Below are 17,477 nucleotides of genomic sequence, written 5' to 3' on the forward strand. Positions count from 1 at the left end.
ACTGCATCCCGAGAAGCATACGCTACTATCCTTCACTCAGCACATGTATATGTATGCGGAGCCATAGCAGCAGCACAAAGCATTCGAATGGCGGGTCAACTCGTGATTGAGTCATACTTGTGGATGATACAATCAGTGATCATCACCGATTTTTCGGTGTGAGGAGAAGCCATAATTTAATTGGGAATTGAAAGGGAAAGGAAAAATTTGGGTTTTTATGATTTTAAGGGGAGACGGGAAATAATTGGGGAAAATCATATGTCAACTAGCTAATTGGGGAAAATCAATGCTTAAGTAAATCACGTGAGACACGTGCTGATCAACTAACTGATTTCATTATCAGGTAGTTTTTGCAAATATTTATGTCATTTAAGGTAGTTTTTTGCAAAAAAAAATTTAAATTAGGTAGTTTTTTACAAAAGGTGTTATAGAATAGGTAGTTTTTAGTAATTTTCTTTAAGAAAAATAAAAAAATATGGAGTACTACTATGACTATAAGGACTTGCTTGGATTTCAATTTATTATTTCAAGAGTAAACAAAACAGGGGTAGTTAATCGAAAATAACTAAATAAATATTATTATAAATTATATTTATCAAATTTTTTATAATTAATAATTATGTAGGAGTACTTTTTTTAAATGGATGGACTAGTAATAGTATGCTAGTTGTAACACAGATAGGGCGCACGCGGTCCATCTGTACGCAAGATTTTGGAGTAATTTCGAATTAGATAGTGACCATACGATATATAGTTTTTAAAATTTTTTTTAACATATTTATATAAATTAAAAAATTAAAATTTTAAGAAATAAATTTTACATTATAGTTAAATTTCATTTTACTTTGAATAGTTGTATATATTAAGTATATTGTATGATATTTTGTTTGCACGTTAGTGATTGTGAAAATTTATTTTATGACAAATAAATTACAACAAAAGACAAAAAATATACTATGCTTTAACCATTTTAAAATATCCAATAAATCAAATAATACTCAGTTAATAAATAAAATTGAAAAAATTTTATAAATAATTAAAAAAGAATAAAATAAAATATATAATTCTCTAATACATTAAATAATGTGATCTATAATATAAAGAATAATAGCTAGAATGTAGTAAGTCAAAGATATGAAAATAATTTATAGGAGTAATAACAGGAACATCATTATCAAATTTTAGAGAAAAAAATTTTATTACGGAAGTGACACATAACCAATTTCTTAAATGATGATGTCAGCTCTGTTTTGTCTGTTTTGTTTTAGTTGTCCCTACTAAAACGTCACTTGAATATATACTGTATTATAAATTCTTTCCTTTTCATCCATGGCTTCCTGCTTCCTTACAACTATCATTTGCTTGCTCAAACAGCAGAGATAAAGATAACTTATCAAATTGAGGGTAAAGGTAAGTAATTACTTCTATACTGTTGAAGTGTTGATGTATCGTCTTGAAATATTCTAAAATCTTGTAATGTATTCAATTATCCAGAATCTTAGTTAATTGTTGGAAGCACATGAAAAATTCTAACAACCTCCGACAAGTTTTTGCTTGTACCGTAGCTGTAACTACTGCTCTGCGTATCACAGTCTCAATGAATAATCTTACTTCTTGTTATTTATAGAATTCCATTTTTGGATTTCTTATTTATGATCATCATTCCTCTTTTTCTGGGTTTTCCCTTTTTAGCCTATTTTTTTGTTCTCTTTTCCTCTTATTTTAGGAATTTCCTTTATGGGTTTCTTTATATTGTCTAAATGCATCTGGGTTTCTTAGCGTTTGAATTGCAATGTTCATTCTTCTCATTCATCATTCAAATCATCAAATTTATTCTTTGCACTGTGTGTGTGTTTGGATGGAGGGAAATGAAGATCAAGGAAACAGAGGGAAGGGAATAAATCTTTCCACCATCGGAAAGATTGGAAGGAAAACACTTCCCTTTCCTTCCCTTCTCTTAACTCTCCTTTCTAAGATGTTACCAATCACACTTCTAGGTTAGGTTAAACTAACATTAATTTTGCAAGAGATTGTGTTTTGAAAGTTGATTGGCTCGGAACAGCTTAAAGATGGGAAGGGCTAGGATCACGATTCGAAGACTAGAAAGTTGGCAAAATCGTCAAATAACGTATTCAAAACGGCGTCCCGGACTCCTAAAAAAAGCAAAGGAGTTGTCCATTTTATGCGACATTGACATTGCTCTGGTCATGATCTCTCCCTCTGGGATATTATCATCATTTCATGGAGAGCGTAGGTGTGTTTTTATTGCTAACATTCTTTGTCAATTTGTTTATTATTGATCAGTAAAATAAATAAAACTATTTGATGCTCTAAACTATTATTAGCAGATTGTTTAGCTACTTGATCATTTTCTAGGTAGTCGTGTTGCATTCTAGATGATGTTTTCCACCAAGGCTCAAATTCAATAGAAGATAACCTTTTTTTATCAGTAGCAATGTTGTGTGAGTCCGACTTCCCAAACTCCGCCCTGAGTGGGAGCCACAAAATGGCATTGGGCCATGGGGTAATGGAATGTTGTTTGGATATGAATTTAGGAAACAAAGGAAATAATATCCCGTCAAATATCTCACCTTCCTTTTCCAATGATTCCTTCAATCCAAGCAAGGTGTTAGGAGGATTGTTCTAAAATGTAATTTTCATCACTGAAATTTTCACTAGACTGCTCTAAACCGGAGTAAAAATTGACAAATTCTTTGAAAGCCTATGCAATTTCAAAAATTTTGATATTTTTCTAACAATTTTGTATCTTCAAACACTTAACATATATTACATAATTTAATATTGATGCTTCTTATTTTTCGGGACCCTGTGCGGTCGAACATGTTGAACATGCTCAGTTCTTTAGTTGCCATTAGATATTTAATAGATAGTATCTGTGTGAAGTGCATGTGCTAAATTGGTTACATGGGTGGCATTAATTGTTGAGACTGATAGCATTTAGTTGCCTAATGTAAACCAATACATTATTAGCAGGGGCGAAGCAAAAATTGACAAATTATATGAAGGCCCTATGCAATTTTAAAAATTATAATATTTTTCTAACAACTTTGTATTTTTCAACATTTAACGTATACTAAGTAATTTAATGTTGAGGCCCCGAAAGATTAGGGGTCCTGTGTGGTCGAACTTGTTGAACATGCTCAGAACCTACCATGAATATCAGAGCTATTCTTTCAATATAATTATGAAAATCTGAAGTGTTATGTATGTGCATATTATTTCAGCAACCTTGAACAAGTCATCACCAAGTATGCGCAAGTGAGACAGGTAGAAAGGACACACAGGTTTGAGCTTACGTGACTGTAACATTAACACTATTTTTTCGGTTTTGAAAGCTGTTTTTAATTGTTGCTTTTATTTGTGCAACAGGAAGTTGGAAACTCTTGAAGTAATAATGCAATTTCTCGACCTATAGTGTATAGAGGATTTAGTTTTGTGATTCTCATGCAGACCTCTTTTCCTTTGTTTTCACATTCTTCTGTACATAGGCCTTGAAGAAAAGATTAAAGGAAATTGACCATGATGTAAATATAGACGAGTTTATGGGTTCAAGGTATGTAGTTTTGATTTTGTTAAATCTTCATTTAAAGCACAAGCCCCAAAAGAAATTTGATGTTGTTTTTATTTTCCTTGCAGTAGTCCTAGTCCTGAGGTATGATTTGTTGCCCGTACACTTGATGGACTGTCTATGCAGAGATAAGCTCATTCCTAATGCTCAATATGTTTATGTCATCTGAACAGATTTTGGCCAGCCAAGTGGACTTATTGCAAGCAAAAATTGCAGCAGCAGAAAACAGTCTGAGGTGCATCTCTCTGTCTTATAACTCTTCAAATATTACTTCCTTTTTCTCACGGGATCATATTCATATTTATATAGGGTGTGCAAGAAAATTTAATTGCGCAATGTTTTAATTTGTTTATGTTGGTGCCTGTTTTCACATAATGTATGAACATACGAGATTTCGAATCCTAGCTCAACTTGAAATTGCTGTTAGTACTATGTGCTTTTTATATATCTTTAGATTTCTTATGTTATTGATCTCATATGGTGAGTTCTGTCAAGTGAAGGCTCGTGATGTTTTGAGATCATTCTGTTAAAAATGTCATATGCCCTTACCTATTTAGTGCTTAGTTTGCTTCATGGTACTTCTATTGGCAGTTTGTGGAGAACCCTTGATCAGATAAACAATGTGGAGCAACTACAAGAGATGGAAAGTTCTTTATGTGAATCACTTAACCAAATTCGTCTACTTAAGGTATGAATTAAATTTTAGTGTAGTTCTTTACCTACTTTCTTTCCCTCACCATTCCCATTCTACTGTTACATGTTCTTAAGTTTTGGTGAATGGTTGGTGTAATTTGTAGGATATAAATTCCTAGTGGTAGTATGTGTGGACCTTTTTTTATGAAATATTTTAGAAATTCCTTCTTTTTGTAAGTTCATCATAGAATCCATTTTGGAGCGATAAATCCTATAAGCCAACAAAACACCAAAACTTTCTCTAAGGAATTCATTGTGGATCTCTAAGCTTGGCTAAAGGTGGGTAGTGGTAGGCTAGTGATAACCTGCTTATAACATTATCACATCTTATGTCATGATCCGAATTATATTGAACTTAGGTATATTGTTAAGTATGTGAGAGTTTCTAGTTTCTAGGTTCTCGCCAACAAACAACGCACCACATCACCCGAATGGTGTAGTTTTTAAATATGACATGGTTGCTTGGTCGCTACTCGAAAGCGGCTTGCCACATCTCCTGAATGTGTGCCAAATAAGCAATGGTTGTTAGGTTTTAGGGATATGAGACATAAGAAAAGTATTGGATCTAAGCTAAGAGTTGACATTTTGGAATGTTAAAACTCTTAAAGAAGTATTTGGAGCTAGTAGATGTTAGAAATAAAGTGTAATATCAACATTCTTTGTATCTATGAGATATGAGATAATATAGGTGACAAAATGGGTTAGTGAAAATTCTATGGCATTTAAAACACAGAAGAAAATACGCAAATTGTGCAATTCAGGATAAGATAGAAAGAGAATTGGAGTTGGTTTTATAATGTATCAGTGATTAGCTCAAAATGTAGTGAAGATATGCTGAATTATGAAAGTCAAATTTGTGTATGATAGAGATATAATTAATATCAGATGATAGAGAAATATAAAATGTCATATGTGCATAGAAATTTTGGAAGGAGTTAGAAGTTGTGATGAAGTATCTTAGCCTCAAAAAGTTCTATATTGACGGTCATTTGAATGGTTATGTTGGGCAAACACAAAATGACTTTGAGAGTCTCCATGAAAATTTATATGGAACCATGGATAATATATTTTGGAGTTTGGACAATCATACAAGTTGTTTGTATTTAACACGTAGCACATACAGCATGAACACTAATTGGTAACTTATACAAGTGGAGTGCATGCTATCCAAACTGATTACTTCTTAACTAGGAGAATTTTCCAGACTATAAGGTCATACCAAGTTAATGTGTAGTCACTTAGCACAAACTCCTTTCCTCAATATTCATATGAAATCAAGCCTACGCTAGAATAAAATCCAAGAACAAGAAAGAATTAAATGGTGAAACCTAAAAGAATGGCATGGTAAAAATTTTTCTTATAAGGTCATTGAAAAGCTATTCATGATAAATGTTTGAGTTACTCGTGCGGCTAAGGCATGGTGCAAAAATACAATTTCGGACATAGTCAAAGGTCGTGAAACAAATTTTGGGGTCAATGCACATGATTTTGCGGTTGTCTCGACTTATATATGGATCCTAGTAAGCTCAAAATCCTTTATGATAGGCTTGCAATATGGTGATACAGCCTTACGTGGGTATAGCTTTAGAAAATTGTAGGAGTAAGGAGAATATTGCAAAATATAAGGATGTCAAAACTAATTAAGATGTACTTATGATAAAGTTCAAAGTGTACTAAGAGTTATATGCGTATGAAGAGTTATATAAGAGAAGAGGAACTGAATCTCTATAGGATGGTCAATAGGAGATAAGCGCTTAGAATGGATCTTAGTAGGTAAAGTGTATTAAGAATAAAATATGAAACATTTATTCAAAGATGAATAAATCATAGATATATGGAAGGTGATTTTTTATGAGCTCTTGGGGAAGCAACAAAAGACATCTTAATGAAATCAATTAAAAACAAAGTAGAGGTGGAAGATGCTTTGAAGAAAATGATGCAAAAATAAGCATTAATTCCAATTATATTCTTATTGAAGCTTGATAAAATGGTAATATTAGGGTGGATATGATAGATTTAGTTAATTAACCTTGTTAACGAGATATATAGTAGGTATACGATGCCAAAAGAATGGAGGATAAGTACTATAGTACCTATGTACAAAACAAAGGGGATGTGTAAGACTACTCTAACTATCAAGTATTTAAGCTTATGAGCCACGCCATAAAATTATGGGAAAGGGTGATAGAACACATTTTAAGTTGGGAAAGCAATTCTGAAAACCAATTTGGTTCTATGCCACAACATTCTAAGCTATCCATGTAATGTGGAAACAAAGGGAATGATACCAGAGGAGGTACTTTGGTGAGTTATGGCAAAGAAGATTATGCCACATAAGTATATCATTATAGTTCAAGATATGTATGAGAAAGCATAAACCAATGTTAGGAAAAGGGGGGAGTGATAGAAGACTTACTAATCACGATTGGTAGACATTAAGCTTCTACTTCTAGCCTTTTTGATCCTAGATGAAATGACGAGCCCTATTATGGTAATTTCTATGGTGCATGTTGTTTGCCTATTATATTTTTTTAATATATAAAATAAGAGATGGGATTATGTTTAACTATATGGAATGTTGTTTTGACAAAATGATCATAGGCACATAGTAGATATGTGGTTTAGTTAGATACAATGTGCGTGGCTTAAATGGAGCCTTGTAACCGACATATTATATGAACCAACACTATTATATTATTGAAAATGGTGGACCTCAGAAGAGACCATTGTAGAAAAAGGAGGTAACTGAGATGTTCAAAATGAAGACATAAGAAAGGGCATAGAACATATTGAAGATAAAATGAGGAATAATCGTCTACATTAGTTTGATCATGTTCTAAGAACACCGAAAAATGCACCAGCTAAAAAAGTTTAAGGGTGGAACTTTGAGAAAGTGGAAGAGGTAGGCCAAAGATGACGTTGATTATAAGAGTGAGGAATGACTTGATGTATCGGAATTTGTAGTAACTTAGGACAATGGATAGGAATGAATGGAGCAAAAGAATATACGTGGACAATCATCCTAAAGGATGTTCTTAGTTGTAGATTAGTATCAAAGATAAGGGCTAAAATAAAGTTTATTCTTTGTTAGCGATGATCTCTCATAGTGATTCATTTTAGTTCATATAGCCAACTCCATATAATTGGGATAAAGGCTTTGGCAGTGTTGTATATTGTTTGTTAATCTTGTTTTTTGATTTTAAAAATCCAACATTCTAGTTTTCAATATGTGTTGATAACTAACACCTAAAGGTCCTCATCTATCAGGGAAATTTGGAACATGAACGCCTTATGTCTCCAGACATCAGTAGCCAGGTAAGAAATTATGTATTCCTCAATATGAAACTCTTTTCCATGGCCGGACTGCTTCTCTATAAATGGAACATTTTACAACCAGTGTTTGTTTTTCAGTTTCAAGATGGAATGAATATGCCTTTGATGACGAGTAATTTGCAAGAAAGTCAGCCCTTATTGTGGAATCCAAGCATCGGAATTCAACAGATGATGTTGCATGACGACTTAAACTTGTTACCTCACAGGTGAGAACACCCTTATATGCTTCTGGTGAACTCTTTTTATGTGCGACAATATACAAGAATAATTGTAATTGTTTTACATCATTTCATATGACTATGTGTGGAAAATCCTATGCCGAAGTCCCAAATACAAAAAAAAGAAGATAACCAAACAGGATTTACCACAAAATTTACTTGTAAACCATATGCCAAGTTCTTTAGTTAGTATCATTGCTGCCATTTATTACCACCTAAGGCGACCCAAACGGGGTGGCGGTAAGGGTATTTGTGAATGATTGCTATTCTTTGATACGTCTTACCATGATGTGGCTGTTTGATTGACTTTTGACATTTGAATTTTTGGTTGGTCAAAAAGCTAAACAAGTGTTTGGTAAATGGCTTTTAAGCTCAGTTGACTTTAAAGCCACAACAAAAAAGCTTGTTTCGGTAATGAAACGAGGAAGTGCGAAAGACACTCAAAATACCTGGAGATTAGTGGAAGTGTGATCAAGAGAAGCAACTTGTGGGAGGAAGTGGCTTGAATTCCTGCAAAACAACTCGTTAGCCTTGTCCGGGGGTGATCTCCCGGAAAACCCCTCCGACGCTCAAGTTAGAACGAGGATATGAGAGTATGGTACAGAATGAATACGAAAAGATGCAGTGGGTGATGTTATTGGAATGTTGGTAGGCTGATGAAGAGGAGTATGAGCAAGGATGCTTAAGAGGATTATTTTCAGATGATCCTTCCTTCTTGGTGGCTGCCCCTTATTTATAATGATGGAAAGGAAGTTATTCCTGAGGAGGAGTGGATGATCATGGGAGTAATGGGCAGCAGCTGGTGGTTATGATGGAGAATGGAAGATAGTGGGCAGTTATCTACCTTGGAAGAAGGATGATCAAAGAATGTGGGTGAATGGGAAGTTGAGTCAAACAGGTGATTATTATTCTGGAAGGAAATTAGGATATTTGGAAGTGAATAGCCCATGGGCCATTCAAGGAGGATGGGAAATTCAGAAAAAAGCCCATTGACCGAAAGTCAAGGTCAACACGAAAGGTCAAAGGGTATTTTAGTAATATGATGTTAATTATTAAATAAATTAATAAAAGAATAAATATTACCATAACAAAGCTAAAAGCCACTAGCAGTAGCTTTTTTCATTGGTTTTTTTGGCTTTTTACGAACATTTTTTTTCTGATAAACAATTGATAACCAACACCTAATTTTTACCAAACACCTCCATATATTTTTCCAATTGGCCAACAACTTCAACTAATAATTTTTCATTGAAATAGATACTTATGTAAATTTATGTTTTCTTATCAATGACACTTAGAGATATGACGTGCAATCTCAACGCTTCTCTTCATGGGCCTTCCAACTACTATGGAGATGCGATAGCAGGGATGGATAACGCGGGTCAATATGACAACACAAGACCAGAGTGTAGTAGCTTAAATGAGCAGACTGCAAATGCATGCATGGGAGTTCCAAGTGGTGATACTTATACATATTCTCCATACACAAATACAAGTATTCTTGAGGAGCAGAAAATGATGGAAGATAACAGGGTTAATTTGCAAGACGATCAGATGGATTATCAAATTGCTGCCCAATTTGATATGCCCACGTCTATCTATGATACAAGTATTACGATGGCAGATAACAGGGGTAATTTTCAAGGCAATCAGATGGATTACCAAATTGCTGGTCAATTTGATACGCCTACGTCTATTGGTACAAGACACCGACCACAGGTTCCACAGGTTAGTTCCCAATAGGCATCTCATATATATATGTTTGAAAATTTACCTATTCCTTTCCAACTATATAAGACCATCGAATGGATAAAGAACAAATCACCCACATCTTTTTAAGATCATTATCCTTTCCCATACCACAATGGTAAATCAAAAGAAAATCTTTCATCCTTCTCGTAGCAATCCATTCTTTACCTCATCTTATACAACCATTGCCATAGTCTTGGGTATTGATAGAAGCCCCCAAAGCACAAAGGACGGTGATGTAGATTGGATCGGACCCTTGGTCTTGGTTAGGGGTGTTCAATTGGCAGTGTTGGGTCGGGTCGGGTTGGGTCGGGCTTAAGTAAATATGAACTGGGTTCAATAAGGGCCCTTTAAACTTAATATGGGTGGGCTTTGAAAAGCCCAACCCGGCCCATTTTATTACTAAAAACTATTCATATTACCATTTATCAGTTTATAACGATTAAATTATCATTTAGAATAATTAAATTGAAAAAATATTAATAATCTCATTGACATTGTATATTTAAATTATACATTAATTTATGCTATTTACAAAGGCTCGTTTCCGACCCTTATTGAACCCTATTATAGCCCGCTTCATTTTAATTATAGTAGAACTCATTTTCGACCTGGCCCTTACAAGGCCCTTCTAAAATGAGTCGGGGTCGGATAAGGGCTCAAAATGGGGGCCCGACCCATTGAACATCCCTAGCCTTGGGTATGGGTAGAAGCCCCCAAACCTTGGCAACTAATTTTATCAGAAGAAATACTGCCTTTGTCCCTTTGTTTTGCAATGAGGGGACAAGTGGTAACAGAAATACGTGAATAGGATGAAGAAATAAAACGAGTTAAAAAAAATGAGATCAACACAAGAATGTGGGAGACCTGCTAAAAATCGAAATGTAGCAAAATTAGGAGACGTTCTATTTGGTATATGTTAAGATTATACTTGGTATGTGTATTTAGGTACTGCTAATTTGGTACTCTACAACTAAATATTTTGTCCTTTGCTGCAGCCTAACTCACCAGGTTTTCCTCTACAATAGCCAAGAAGGACTTAGGATGCAGTATAACAAGGTAAAAAAAACATGGAGATTTTTAACAGAACCATGTTGAATAACAATTTTTTCTTTGCTGACTCCTAACTAGTTATCAGATAAGCGATGAATGCCGATTGTGCGTGACAGATTTTGCTATACAAGAGTATAAGAGCTCGATTAATCAATCTTATGTTCTGAACTTATACAGTTTGGTGGATAAGTAGACGATAGAGTATAGCCCGGGATAAGATGCAGTATAATACATATAGAACATTTTAGAAGAATTTATCAATTGTGAATAGATTTATTTTCTTTTTGTTCCATCTTCTGGTTTCCTAGTCGATTATTTATTTTGTTTTATTGAATTTGCTACATTTATCATAAAATATCTCACATTGAAGATTCAAGTGTATTAAATTCAAGGGGACAGTATCTGACAAAATTTTGCTGAGGTTTTTAGTGATTGGTATACTGTATATTGGAGAATGTTGCAATCTGTGCAGACTTCTACTTCACTGTGCAAAGACTAAACTTGTATTCTGAATTACAGTCTAAATGTACTTCCTCTATTTCAGCTACAATTTTTATTTTTATTAGTCTCACTTAATGTGCTATAATATTGAACTCGTTCATTATCCTGCTAGACGTGTGTTTTCGTATGCCGTTGACGTGTGTTTTCGTATGCTCGTAAATAATTAATTAAGCACTTCTTACTTTTGAAAAAAATGGTGTTTTGATTATTACAGTATTAGTATTGAAGTTGGATCTTTTGACATTGCCAATTTAGTGTACATGATTAGTTTGATAAATCAATTAGAATTCATGAAATATGCATCGCTTTTAAAATATAAAATCTCCGTGTAGACAATTGTATTCATCAAACATTGTTGAATGTAGATTTTTTATTTAAATTATCGACAGCACTTTTAATTTTAGATCCGCCCCGAATAATCTATTTAATTTTTGCTTCAAAGTTTTTGATAGCAAACTCAAAAGGGAAGGTAAGTAATGTACTGCTCCTAAGAGCAGGAAAAATAGATGATAACATATAAGAAATCTAAAGATTGGAACAATACAAGTACCATCTGTAGTTGCCCTGTACATTGAAAACCCTTGAGCAATTCCTGAGAAGCTGAATATTACATATATTTAAAAGAGTAATTGTTACAAAAGGACTATTACACAATATTTCATTCTACTTTGGTTGTACTTAGTTTCCACTGAATGTCTGAATAATGGTGTTGTGCCATGGGTCTGATAAGTGTTGCAGAAGGTTGTCAAAAGGTCCCAATCCAGTCACATTGTGTTGCACAATGAATCCTAAGAATGCTAACATTGCCAATCTCCCTGTCAAAAGTGAAAAACACAGATCAGCATGCTGTTTATAGGCCTTAATAATTCTTTGTCGATTTAAATTTGCTACATAATGCAAATCGAAGTAAAATTTTTTTTGGGTGTTGTATAACAAACTCAAAGTGATGAAAGGAGTTGGTTTCATATTATAAGCTCAACGGGTCAAATAGGGATGGCCATAGGTCGAGTCTGGATTGGGTCTAATCAGACCCGGACCAGACCCAATAATTTTTGGTGGGCTCATATTCAGACTCAGACCCTTACAGGCTGATGGCTTATGGTCTGAGTCCTAAATAGACTTTTGATATATTATTCATATCTAATTGATTTTGAACTAAAATGAGTTTATGAGTTATATACTTCTATAAGTTAAAAATGAGTCCACATAAATATAAAAATAGGTTTAAAATAAACTTAAAATTGATTTTGAGGTGTAAAATACGTCGAGTCTATAGTGGGTTTGGTGGGTCTAGGGTCCAGAGAGGATGGGGTCTGGGTCTGAACACCCTACATCCATACCCATACCTATACCTTTCTTTTTTTACTCAGAATCGAATCCAGATTCGCTTGGTCTCCAAAAAAATTAGACTCCTATACTAAAAATAGAGACAATTTAATACTTCCTCCGTTCTGAAATACTTGCTACATTTTGTTTTGGGCACTATTCGTCGTTCAAGCTTATTTTGTATATTGAAATATGTAAGTAAAAATATAGTCAAGTGGGATCTTGTTCGAATCGTCTAATCGTATACTTTCATAATGTTAACTTTTTATAATTTTTAGAATTGTGTAAGTCAACATATAAAATGAACAAAATAACACATTGAATTGCGTAAAAAGTCAAATGTAGTAAGTATAATGGAACGTAGGAAGTAGAATCTTAAGACCATAACCATCCCTAAGCCTAAGTTAGGGGCTCTTGATGAGCCCCACTTCTGTTACACAACTCTACTAATTAAGTTATGATTAAGAAAGGGGGCAAAAGAAAGATACCGTTAGCAAGCTCCTTCTCCTTAGCTTCAAGAGTTGGTGCAAAGTTGAGAGGATTAAAGATACCACCAGGGTAACCACATTCATTAGGAGGCAAGCTGTATTGTTTGAAAATAGGGTCTTGGTTAACACATCCAGGGTTTTTAATGTCTTGCCATCTTCTAATCTCCACATAATGGAACAAGATGAATTCGATCACAAACAAAGTTGATGATGAGGCGAAGTACTCTGATTTCCCTGCATCATACCATTGTGGAACATTGATGATTCCGATCTTTGTGAATACCTCCGGTAGCAGCATTCCGGCTACTCCCAACATCGCCCACCGCCCATTCACCAGCTCGGCTTGAACGAACCACCTCAAGTTCTCTGGGTCTTCGGCTAATCCCAAGGGATCAAATCCATTGTCTCCTGGAAGGCTGTATCAATAGTACATATAAGTCTTTAACATTTATACAAATAATAATTTGCGAATTACAGCTTTAAAGTTTAGCACTTTTACAAATTATAGTCTTAATATTTATTTTTTGCGAATTACAAACACAAAACTCCTAAAATTCCAACTACCAAGATGGTCGTTCTATGTTTTGACCTGAATATGCAGACTTTGATACTTTGTGGTTATAATTCGCAAAAAATAAATATTAAAGCCGTAATTCCAAGTACTAAATTTTAAGGCTTTAATTTGCAAATTAATGGCATTGTAACTTAGGAGCCAAGAGTAGGTGTATTTATTGGGCCAGTCCCATTTTAGGTCCTAGTCCAACACGTTTTTAAAAGGGTCATGAGAGGCCTGGACTGACAACAAGCTGTAATAAGGCCCTGATCCAGCTCATAGTTGTGTCTGTTTTGCTCTTTGAAGCCATAGTGAATTGTGATAGTAATGTGTTTTGGTTTCTCAATTGATTGATAAATTAATATTACATTGCAAGAGCACGTTCTATGGGAATTGGGCTGGGTTGGGTTTCAAAGCCTGGCCCGTATTTAGCCAGTAATAAGTTTTATAATCCTAAGCCCGATTGGCCCATATTTCATTAAGTTCAGCCTGACCTGCATCCAGTCCATTAAATACCCCAGATCTTCCGGTGGAAGGTCACACATTTTGTAGTTAACTAGTAAAATTAAACAAGATCAAAACTAAACAACAAAAGAGAAAAAATGTGAAACACAAATTCTTATGAGAGACGAACTCTTTAAGGGATCATCTCTAATTGGGCCGGCCTATAAAGTAAAATAGAGTAATAATAGGCATTAAGCTTTAATAAGTTGGACCTGAGAGACGGTCTCTCAAGAGACCAGGTGAATGTGAAATTACCTGCCATTAAGATAAGTAGGAGAAGCTAAACCAGGCAACCATTCTCCCTTCTTAGCCTCTACTTTCAAAGAACTAGTTGATGAAGTTGAAGGCAACTTAACACCACATTCCTTGTGAAGTTTTCCCGGAGCACCACTCAAGAACCTCGTTTTCGACGTGCATGGTCGAAAGCCGGCAATCGAAGCTTGTGTAGTCACGGCTGCCATATTATCTCCAAACAACAAATTCAATCAAAGAAAAACAGCTTAAGAGAAGGAAGAATGTTAATAAAAAAAGGATGAACTTTGGTTTTTATTTCAATGCACAATTTGTGGCTTTTGTTTATTTGAGTGTGATTTTTGGTGGGTTGGATTTTTTTTATGAATCCAACGGTTGTGATTGTGTTTTGATGTAATAGATTGGCCAATGAGAAGCGTTATATGCTATTCTTATCTAATGCCATATCCTTATATCTATTGCTTTGTTTTTGTTGGTTCTAATAGATCATATGGGCCCCATTAGGTGCCATGTTGGAAGATTTTTTGTGACTAGAATCTTAGTCACCCATTTAGGTTTTGACATTTGGTAGGTTGCATTGTTTTCTTATATCTAGAAATGATATATCATGGTTCATATTGTGATGGAAAATATTGGTTGGATTTGGATCATGTAATCATGTTTAATACAAGTATAAAACAATGCTATGGATGAATACTTCTTTCATTGGAGTATCTTCTATTACCTTTTTGCAACACTTGATTTGCTATAAGTAATAGTAAATTTATTACATGCACCAAATAACTAATGGAAATTAGAAATTTATATTTTCATAATAATAAGTAATAACTTTCCTAATCATTGATTAATGTACTATATGTACAAAAGGTACTTAAAAACAAATGAAAGAAAGTATAAATGATAGTATAACGATTAAATACATGAACTGATTTTTGTCGTTTACTTCTTAGAACCATGTTAGAATATTTTTGACTATTGGTAACTTTTTCTCAAACTTAAAAGATAATGTTGAATGAAAATTAAATAAAGTATACTAGTTAGTTTTTGGTTGATGATATCATGTTTGACTCGAGTTTCTATGGAGCTAACTAAGTGTCAAGTCAATTTCAGTCGAGTCTAATTAATTTTTAAGTCTCTTTGAGTAAAATTTTGTTGGATATTTACGAGATTAAAGTTGGATATTGATTAATAGCAAGTTAGGTAAAGGTCGAGTTTGATAATCACATTTCAGTTTGATCTCGAGTACAAGTTGTTCTCAAGTCGTTCCACTTTATATGTTTATACTGGAGATTTCTTGGGTTGGATTTGATTTTTACAATCCTAGTTAAAAAAAATAAAAAAATAAATAAAAAAATAAAAAAATTCAATGCTAATCAAATAGTCAAACTTAAAACAATGACTCAAGGGAGACCCAATACCCAAAACGGCCTAATCCAAGCCGTGTTTGGCTCGATTTAGACAAATTGAACTTAATTTAATATAAATATCATCTCTAAATCACAATATATGAGGAAAATATAACTTTATATTGCATAGCGCATTAGAAGAAAAAGGAAAAGAACGCGAAAGAAGAATGCACCTTATTTGTTTAGTAAAGAAGCGAATAGAAATAGAAGGAAGATAAATACGTTCTCTTTAAATCTTTTTACTTTATGAGAGAATCTATTTTTAATAAAATTTGTCTATTTTTACACTCCAAACCTCTCCCTTTCAAATTTCTTCCTTACATTTTTATTATCTAAACAAGAATTATATATCCCTCTAAATTCCTCTTCTTTCTTTCTTTTTATTTGTATATGTGCAAAATCGGGTTATAGTCAAATTTTCCACTTTTAACACTAATAACAATCCTTATTTTTATCCCACAACTTTCACTCAAGAAATGAGTAGCAACAAGCAAGTCTCAGTTACAAAATCACCCCTATCAAAATTGGTTTCATTTTTTAAAATTTATTTAATTAGAAGAACATATTACTCCCCCAACCTGCACCCGTCAGAGAACTTTGCCACAAATTTCTAATTAATAATTGTGATTTGTAAATTATTATAAAAAGATAAAAAAAATAATAAAAAAATCAAAAAAATCAAAAAAGGTAATTTAAAATCACAAACTCTCACTCTATCAAATTCTACCACATAAGAGTGATTTATTAACTACACAAATCACTGTTATTCACTAAGACTTCTTCAAACTTTACATCTATTCAATTGAATTCACCAATCAGGACAAGACACGCAGCAACGTTTAAGGAAAAAATCGAACGTTTGGATGAATGGGTCTTGTGATAAACGTTTGCCAAGCCTTTTTGGATGACCAACCTCATTTAGGTCATTGTTAACAATAGAAATTTAAAGTTTGTCCTCATAAATTCTAAATTGTATCATTGTTAATAATATTCTTAATCATGATAAAGAATTAATAGGAGCGTTGCCTCCTATATGGAGTACATTGCGTTTGGCCTAACTTTTGAAAATAAATTTTTATTTTCTAAAAGTAATTCTGTAGAAACTGTGTTTTTAGAGAAATATTTTTTAGAAACAAATGAGTTTGATTTCATATTTTTAAAGAATTTTTTGGGAAACAAAAATAATTCGTGTGTTTGGCCTTTTTCTTCCTATGTTTACTTAAAGTTAGTGTTATTATATGAGGAATAAACATGTAGCATACACTAAAAAATAGTCGAGTTAAGTCACAAAGCATTGATTTTAAGAGAAACACCGAAAAACATATAGCATACTCTAAAAAATAATCACTATAATGTTAGAAAAAAAAATTCAATTACACTAAAATAATTGAAAATAAAAATAAATCTCAAATTTGACAATTTACTATATAGAAAAACATATTTAAAAATGCGTTAATAAATTTAAAAATAAAACATATATGAAATTTTGATGTAATTTTGATCACATAATATTCAATAAGCATAGAATTACTTTTTTAACATAAAATGAGAAAAATATAGAGCTATTTGAAAATTTTACAATTTGTAACTTTTCCTCTTGACCCTTGTAAAAGTTATTTTTAACTTTTTTCAAAATTGTTTCAACTTCTCAGAAACACAGTGTTTGGCCAAATTTTGACTTTTCTGTCGCAGAAGTTATTGTAAAAGCTTGGCCCAACACTATTGTTAAATAACGTAAGTTTAAAAAGTGAAATAGTAGAGTATTTAAAAATAAAAAAAATTAAAAAAATTGTGAGAATATATTAAAAAATA

At 33.2% G+C, this 17,477-nt stretch overlaps 2 protein-coding genes across 5 annotated transcripts; one reads left to right on the plus strand and one right to left on the minus strand.

Annotated features, from left to right (window-relative positions):
- The first annotated feature begins 1,261 nt into the window (after positions 1-1,261).
- Positions 1,262-11,080, plus strand: LOC130797561 (agamous-like MADS-box protein AGL65). 4 transcript variants are annotated; one of them, XM_057660180.1, is made up of 12 exons: positions 1,262-2,254; positions 3,246-3,305; positions 3,391-3,409; positions 3,510-3,574; positions 3,658-3,673; positions 3,763-3,824; positions 4,181-4,277; positions 7,550-7,597; positions 7,694-7,821; positions 9,132-9,561; positions 10,581-10,641; positions 10,721-11,080. In XM_057660180.1, the coding sequence occupies exons 1-11, from the start codon at positions 2,070-2,072 to the stop codon at positions 10,608-10,610; spliced, it is 1,140 nt and encodes a 379-aa protein (XP_057516163.1). In that variant the 5' UTR covers positions 1,262-2,069; the 3' UTR covers positions 10,611-10,641; positions 10,721-11,080. The 4 variants fall into 4 exon arrangements, with proteins under 4 accessions (XP_057516163.1, XP_057516161.1, XP_057516164.1 ...); XM_057660179.1 differs by having other exon boundaries at positions 1,266-1,410; positions 2,063-2,254; positions 10,581-11,080; XM_057660178.1 differs by having other exon boundaries at positions 10,581-11,080.
- Positions 11,081-11,610: 530 nt separating this feature from the next.
- LOC130797562 (chlorophyll a-b binding protein 4, chloroplastic) lies at positions 11,611-15,022 on the minus strand. The gene is made up of 3 exons (XM_057660182.1): positions 14,263-15,022; positions 12,951-13,366; positions 11,611-11,951 (listed from the first exon to the last, which is right to left on the minus strand). Exons 1-3 carry the CDS (start codon positions 14,466-14,468, stop codon positions 11,815-11,817), a joined length of 759 nt encoding a protein of 252 aa, XP_057516165.1. The 5' UTR covers positions 14,469-15,022; the 3' UTR covers positions 11,611-11,814.
- Positions 15,023-17,477: the final 2,455 nt, after the last annotated feature.

This window comes from Amaranthus tricolor, chromosome 13 (assembly GCF_026212465.1).
Source record: "Amaranthus tricolor cultivar Red isolate AtriRed21 chromosome 13, ASM2621246v1, whole genome shotgun sequence".
NCBI classification, from domain to species: Eukaryota; Viridiplantae; Streptophyta; class Magnoliopsida; order Caryophyllales; family Amaranthaceae; genus Amaranthus; species Amaranthus tricolor.